General features: G+C 40.8%; 1 protein-coding gene across 1 annotated transcript; it reads left to right on the forward strand.

Annotated features, from left to right (window-relative positions):
• Positions 1–253: 253 nt before the first annotated feature.
• On the forward strand, positions 254–5020 carry LOC148416319 (C5a anaphylatoxin chemotactic receptor 1-like). Its single transcript, XM_088428252.1, has 2 exons — positions 254–400; positions 1548–5020. The coding sequence occupies exon 2, from the start codon at positions 1554–1556 to the stop codon at positions 2604–2606; it is 1053 nt and encodes a 350-aa protein (XP_088284378.1). The 5' UTR covers positions 254–400; positions 1548–1553; the 3' UTR covers positions 2607–5020.
• Positions 5021–8335: the final 3315 nt, after the last annotated feature.

The raw sequence follows: 8335 nt of genomic DNA on the forward strand, positions 1-8335 counted from the left end.
TCTTTACCGTGATTTTTGTGACCAATGAGTTGAAATGTGTTAATATCAATTAGGAGCAGAGTAGCAGAATTGGATATTACTGGATCTTGTAATCTACACTGTAATCTTACATGTGCTTGGATAAAATTTTGATATCAATGATGTGATTATTGATATTAATGCCTGACGAGCAATGAATCTGATCACAGATCACTGTTCTTAACAGTCACATAAAAAATATTACTGTATTTTGTATTTGTACCAGTGTGTGTGTGTGTGTGTGTGTGTGTGTGTGTGTGTGTGTGTGTGCGTGTGTGTGTGCGTGTGTGTGTATGTGATGGAGTATAAAAGGTTGCCAAACAAGGAAAAGACATAACTTCCTCTGAGCAAAGACACGTGCAATATCAACAGCTGTGACGCGGTGAGTAAAACAATTGTACTTTTTAAACATTTGGAAACTTTTCAATCACAATTTCAAATATAACTTATTTTAATAATAATAGTTAAAAAAAATCTCATGACTATTTAGACTGTTTGGAAGTTGTGATATTTCAGACTTTTATTGGTTGAAACAGAGAGTGTAGAAAGTGAATCTTCTAGCTAACTGCCTCCCCCAAATCGAGGCGACTTACGCGTATATTTTTAAGTCACAACATCAGATCACTGCCAGGAATTTGAACAAAAGGTTATCAAAAACACTCTCAGAAAGTGCATGAAACATCAAGACAATGTTCAATGTCTCTAAGAAGTCAATTCAACAAGCATTATTTAAGTATTTTAGGATCATGGAAATCATGGTTTGGATTGTTCCTTAATTTTGGCGTCACGGTTCAGTATAAGTTCATTACAACAAGATAAAGAAATACATGTTTAAAAAGTATAATTTGCATTTTTTTTTTACCTGACCTTAAATAGTGGAAATAACAATTTGTTCAGTCACTTTGAACCTTTAGAACTACCTACCTAGAACTACCTTTGACTCAAAAAAACCTATCTATCTATCTATCTATCTAGAGATAGATATTGATATAAATATAAATATATATACAGATATAGATATAAATAGTAGCCATAGGTAGCTTTGGTAGCTTTAACAAAACATATTCACAAAGCTGCAACCTGTAGAATTTCACTTTCTGGATAATTCATCTTAACTTTCCTGTTTTTAAAATTCTGTCAGGACTACAATATTACAGAAGAATACAGTCATCCATCCATCAAGTAGAGTGACATTTCAACACTGCACAATAAGTTACATGCAAAAGTGTGTTCAATTAAAGGCAGGCACCCAAAGATTTTAGTGTTCCTATATTTTTATATGTAAGGATTTTGAAGGATTAAGATGGAAACAAATGATTCAAACTGTCACTTAACATAACTGCACTTCAACGAGGCATGGCCGTTATTGTACTTCATGCAGTTATGTGTCACAACATTTGTTTTCCATCCATCCAGATCATTCTAGATCATCACTTTTGTGTGTTGCATAGAAAATGTTGGGGACAGGATCAGTCTCATAAAGCTAACATTGCTAACAAGCTAACATCATTTTGTTTTTGCATTTTCAGCTTACCATGGATGCCCTCATTGAATTTAGTGACATCTCTGAATTCAACTTCAGCATTCCAGATTTCAACTTCACGTTTCCTGAGTTTCCTGAGATCCAGAGGCCCATGACTCAACCTATCCAGATCGTGGCTCTGACCTTCTATGGCTTTGTGGTTTTATTTGGCGTTCCTGGGAATGCCATTGTGGTGTGGGTGACTGGTTTCAAAATGCCTCCGTCTGTCACATCGATCTGGTTCCTCAACCTGGCACTGGCTGACCTCCTGTGTTGCCTCTCGCTGCCCCTTCTAATGGTGCCTCTTGCCCACGACGACCACTGGCACTTTGGCCCATTGGCGTGCACTTTGGTCAAAGGCCTCTTCTACTTGGTGATGTATTGCAGCATCCTGCAGCTCGTCTTCATAAGTCTGGATCGTTGGTTGCTGGTGGCCAGGCCCGTCTGGTGCCATAACAACAGGGCACCCAAGTATGCTGTCGTGGGTTGTGTTGCAGTGTGGTGTCTGGCCCTTATAGGAAGCATCCCTCACTTTGTGTACACTCAAGAGATCAGGGTGGGTGAGCACAAGCGCGAGTGTGTGACGGTTCACAGTGTGCAAAGCGCCTGGTTTGTTACAACACTCCGCTTCCTGTTTGGATTCATCCTGCCATTTCTAGTCATTGTCCTTTGCCACTTGATGGTCTACAGGAGAGCTGACAGTAAAGTGGTACCCAACAAGAGTCGTTCCAAGCGGACATTGAGGGTTATCGTTGCCGTGGTGTTCAGTTTCTTCCTATGCTGGCTCCCCCTGCACATCGTCGACTTCTTGGTTTTGGTGACCCCTCGATCATCCCCCCACAGCCCATCCGTGTACCTGGCCCATGTTTTGACCCTATGCCTGGCATACTTCAACAGCTGTCTCAACCCGCTGCTATATGTGTGTCTGGGCCGAAGCTTCAAAGACACGATAAACCGCTCCCTGTGCAACATCCTGCATTTACTCAGCGAGGACCACACGCCCAGGACCAGCATTGCGACTCATGCTACCACAACCTCCTCAGAAAAGGCGATGACTAATGTATGAGGCTGCAGAAAATAATATGGGCCGTGAGGTCGCATTGAATGAGGGAAAAGGGACTATTTTTCTTCCTTTAATTAAAACTACACTGAACAATTATTATGACTCATAACCAGGGAAAGAACCATATTTGGTAATGGACGCCAGGTACTTTACTAAGAAGCAATTGAACCAAATTCAGCTCAATAAAATGCTATACACTAAAAAAACAATTATGCATATTTTAAAAAATGTATTTTTCAGCAATAATTTATGTTCATGTAATATTTTTCATATTCTGTCCCACTGAGGAATAAAATTACAAATTAAATCTTGCATCTGCCTGCATGAAAAATCCAGCCCTCCACCTATTTTCTTGAATGTTGGTCCTTATGAGGGTTACAGGCACGCTGGAGCCTGCCATTAATTTGGAGTGTCCATTGGAGCTACCCTGGATGCTTTGGGGGATGTGGGAGGAAACCGTGGTAATATGGGTACTACAATTACTTTGGTCACTATTGAAATCACATTTATTCATCATGCTTGGTCAAACATGTCTTTTTATAGCATTTTTTTTTTAAACAAGCAGGATACAAACAAGGGCTTCAAGGCTTGACACTTAAAAATAATAATAATGATAAACTAAAATAAAGTAAATAATAATTCAAACAGCTTACTCACTTGCTGAGTGCAAACAATGATAAAAAAGAAGACTACTTGGAACCAAGCACATACTACAACAACAGGCTTGTAACATCATCTACAACAGCCTTAACATTTTTTTTGCAAGAAAAAAAAAAACAGTACAAAAGCACCAGAACAACTAAAGGTGAGGATGGACTTAACCAGTAAAAATGTCATTTTTGGTCATTTAAATCCCAATTTTTTCCAATTTTTGGATTTTCCAAAATGGGCCTCATTTGACAGCTAGGTATATATTAGGAATCAGGTGAGAAACTCAACGCCATTTCCCTCTGGTGCTGATGAGAGGTTGCTAAAAGTACCAGAATCACTCAAAGTGAGTATGGACTTATCAGTCAAAATATAATTTTCGACCATTTCACACTGAATTTATTCAAATTTTTTGCCAATCAGATTTTTCAAAATGGATCTCAATTGACAGCTAGCGCTGTATATTAGGGGTTGAGAAAAGCAGAGACTTTTGTCATGAAAACATGTGGAAAACATTGCCATCTAAAGGTTTTCAAGGTGGAATTAAAACCTTAAATCTCTGGAGCATGCCCGTGAAGCCAACTTCAGCGTCGTGACCGCGTCACACTCTTGATGCATGTACGCTAAGTGTGGAAAAAACGACGCGTGGAATCTCGCCCACACTTGTTTTGCAGCGCTTTATACTTGGTGCATCTTCCCCTGCAGTCAGCCAATATTCTCCCATACTGCTGGCAGTAAATGGAGTCTAAAGCATACAATCAACACTAGTCTGTAACAGAGGTAGAGAATCCTAGTAGATTCAAACGAATTTCTTCCAAGCTTTTTTTTAACAGACTCCTCATCTCTCTCTAGTGTGCATGCTCGCCAGGAGTTGTTTACAGTATTTAGGTCACGGCAGTCCTTTTCAGCGAAATCATGATGGGAGTTTGTAACGGCAAACTTCCATAAGCAATCATTTGTCTGCCATGATTTCTGCCCGGTGCTTCTGCGCGGTAAAGAAATTCTGGAAGGTATGCGTTGCGGAAAATCTGGCCTGCACGGACACCGTGCAAAGGGGTGTGGTTGCCAAAATGACATAATTTTGACGTGTGGAGCTGCAGGGAACTCGTGGACGAGCGCAACCAAACTGCCGACCTTCTTAAGGATTTGCTTGCTTGCTATTTCTCAAGCTTAATGAAGTCTTAACCTTGCGTTTGCCCCCTGGTGGTAGGAGGACTGAAAGTGCTTGATTTGACATGTACGTAGCCGTTTTTTTAAATGATAAAATCGCTGAGGATCAGCCTAATTAATTTTGGCAGCCAATATTCATGGGAAGAACATACAACTCCACACAGGAAGCCCGACGCACTGACTAGTTTGCCACTGCCTGTAAAAGTCATGACTTAATACAACAAAACAAAGTATGATGCAGGAGCAGAATTAATAGAAAGTCAAACAAAGGTCATTTTGTTTGGTTTACAATGGAGATGGAGCTCACTTAGAACTCACGTAAAGATAGTCAAAAAGCAATTCTTTACAAATTTTCTGAGATCGGTTTGAATGATTTCTTTTACTTCAAAATCATCAGTGTTTTACCTTGTCCTGTTGCATGTTTGGCTCATTAACTTTATGTTGCCAAGGTGAGAAAACCACAAACTTAATTTTGACAGCTAAGAATACGTGTGGTATTGAATATATAGTTTGAGGGGAAAAAAAACCCATTTGTTAACAAGGAAAAATAACGGTTCAGATCAATAAACGCTTGCTGATTGAGTGTGTGTGTCTGTGGTTTTTAGGGTGCGTGACATGTTACCAGTATTGCTCCAGAATAGCAAGGAGATAATTCTTGCATCATATCCTTTAATGTTTGGCAATATACTGTCAAAACCACAAAGAAGCCTTCCTGATTTGTTCTCATATCATTTGAAATTTGCACAACACTAATCCTTTTTCTGTAAATGATTAAAAATCATGCTGCTCTGTTGTACAAAAGTACAAAGGTTATTCATTTAATCATATGTACACCTTCTTCCCCTAAAACTGATTTGAACCCATATCAATGGAAATTCACACAAGAAAAAAACGTACGGCCCTCGAGGACGAGAGACTGACACCTATGCTATTTATGATTAAAAATCATGTTGCTCTGCTATACAAAAGTGGGTCATTCACATAGTTCAGGAGGCACCGACTCTGGTCCTGGAGGGCACCTACCCAGCTTGTTTTGGATTCATCCAATGTCCGTCATTCCTGATTCATCTGATCAGTTCATGAGGAAGCTCTGCAGGAGCCTGATAATGATCCTGATTGTTTGAACAAGGTGCATCGGATGAGGATTACGCCCAAAACACAAAATGGGCCATCCAACGCTCCGGTGCATGAATGGTTGTTCGTCTCTGTGTGCCCTGCAATTGGCTGACAACCACCCCAGGGTGTCCCCTGCCTACTGCCCATAGACAGCTGGAATAGGCACCAGCAAGCCAATGACACTACTGAGGGATAAGCAGCTTTAGAAAATGGCTGGATGGGGGTGGCCATGATTTAGCTCCGCCCCTGTTGTAGTGGATGTATATTTATTTTAGTTCTAAGATGATAAGTAGCTCCATAAATAGGCTTCCCTTGCCCGGACCTAAGTCAACTGTGAATTTTGCTATTGCTAACAGCACTCACGTCCGATGAAGCGCTGACCACGATGTTGACCATGACACGCCATTGGAGGGTCCTCGCCGTCTGGCGTTCCAACAGATGGTTACAACAGGGCAGCGCCGCCCGCCCAAGTTCGGGTAACTGTTTATTAGACAGAAAAGTCATGGCGAGACTTGCTGGACTTGGAGTCTGTCCTCGGCCTGCTCCTTTAGAAGCCTCCAAAAAATGTGGGTGTTAAAAAAAAACTCATTGGGGACTGCTGGCAGGGGATTTAGTGAGTTCATGTGTGATTTAGTGAGTTCATGTGTTTGGATGAGGTGTTTGTTTGTGTATATATATATATATATATATATATATATATATATATATATATTATATATATATATAGCCGCTTATCCCCACAGGGGTCGCAGGCTTGCTGGCACATATCTTGGCTGGCTTCGGGCAGTAGACGGGGGACACCCTGAACTGGTTGCCAGCCAATCACAGGGCACAGTATGTCCAATTCACTTGCCATGCATGTTTTTGGGGAGTGGGAGGAAGCCAGGTTGCCCGAAGAGAACCCACGTGGGCTCAGGGAGAACATGCAAACTCCACAAAGGAAGACCGGAGGTGAACCGGGACCTTTGAACTGTGAGGCGGACAGTGGGCCCCCGTGTTACGAACTTAATCCGTTCAGCTGCTATGCTCGTAACTCGAATTGCTCGTATAACGGGCAATCCAAACCTATGTTAATTAGTGAATGCGTGCAATGCGTGCAAAAATCTTGGGTAAAAACATCACCACTTTATACACATATTAAAAATTAGTAACATAATCTAATGTACAGTTAAATTAAATAACACAAATATACAAAGGAAAAATGACATTTACCTTTGGAGCGACGTGACTTGAGCTGGTGGTGGGTGGAGGCGGAGGGGAGCAGAGACCAACCCGCAGAATTTATTTATTTATTTTCTTAAACAAGAACTTTTCTCAAACGAGAACATATCACCGGTGATTTGCTTCTCTTTCATACATAATAGAAGAAGCCTCTCCATTTTGTTGTTGACCGAGGTCCGTCACCTGCTTCGTTTCTAATGTCATCATCCTCTTACTTCTTCCTTTACCATCACTTGCAATTTTAGAAGCCATGTCTAACAGATAAAGTTTGCAAAGTCTTCACAACACACCGACCAGCTGTGCCATCAAGCTAGATGAAGGCATTCGGCCAATAGCATATCGGCATTTCTGTGATTGACGTGATGCCGGCCAATAGCATATCAGCATCTCCGTGACTGAGACCGTGACTGTGACCTTAATCTAACAATAGCATATCGGCATCTCCGTGACTGAGACCGTGACTGTGACCTTAATCGACCAATAGCATATCGGCATCTCCGTGACTGAGACCATGACTGTGACCTTAATCGACCAATAGCATATTGCCATCTCCGTGACTGAGACCGTGACTGTGACCTTATGAGACCAATAGCATATCTGCGTTTCTGTGACATGCAAAAATAGTTATTTTTGTTAATGCAGCAAAGCGAAAAAAATAGTGCAGACACATTGACCGGCATGTTGGATTGCTCGTAAGACAAAAGGTTTGTGCGTAAGGGGGGGACAAAAAACGCCGCAGTCCACGTTCGTAGATGAAAAATTCGTAAAACAGGGAGTTCGTAAACTGGGGGGCCACTGTTTGTGTATATATATATATATATATATATATATATATATATATATATATATATATATATATCAAAAGGACTGCCGTGATATATCATCATATATATCAATATATTGTGATAAGCAATACACCTATTGCAATATGACATTTAGTATTATATTTAGTATCTACTTTGAAACTCCTTATTTTTGTAGTACAGTGGGCCCCTGTGTTACGAACTTAATCCGTTCAGCGGCTACGCTCGTAACTTGAACTGCTCGTATGACGGGCAATCCAAACCTATGTTAATTAGTTAATGCGTGCAACGCGTGCAAAAACCTTAGGTAAAAACATCACGACTTGATACACATATTAAAAATGAGTAACATAATCTACTGTACAGTTCAATTAAATAACATATACAAAGGAAAAATGACATTTACCTTTGGGGCGACGTGACTTGAGCTAGGTGGAGGCGGAGGGGAGAGGAGACCAACCCGCAGAATTTATTTATTTATTTTCTTAAACGGGAACTTTTCTCAAACTAGAACATATCACCGGCGATTTCCTTCTCTTTAATCCATAATAGAAGAGGCCTCTCCATTTTGTTGTCGATCGAGGTCCGTCCCCCGGCAAGGAAAGTCTTGCCCTTAGAAGATTGCCGAGCCGTTATGGCCATACTCACAAGCAAGGTTAACCATGCGTGTGCCTCCTTCGTATTTTTTTTATTTATTATCTCCTGCTTGGTTTCTATTGTCATCATCCTCTTACTTCTTCCTTTACCGCCACTTGCAATTTTAGAAGCCATGTC

Source organism: Hippichthys cyanospilos, chromosome 11 (assembly GCF_059441005.1).
Source record: "Hippichthys cyanospilos isolate Australia breed blue-spotted pipefish chromosome 11, RoL_Hcya_1.0, whole genome shotgun sequence".
Classification (NCBI taxonomy): Eukaryota; Metazoa; Chordata; class Actinopteri; order Syngnathiformes; family Syngnathidae; genus Hippichthys; species Hippichthys cyanospilos.

Excerpts from the sequence above, each read along its gene's own strand:
- LOC148416319 (XM_088428252.1), top strand. The coding sequence starts at position 1,554 with ATGGATGCCCTCATTGAATTTAGTGACATCTCTGAATTCAACTTCAGC.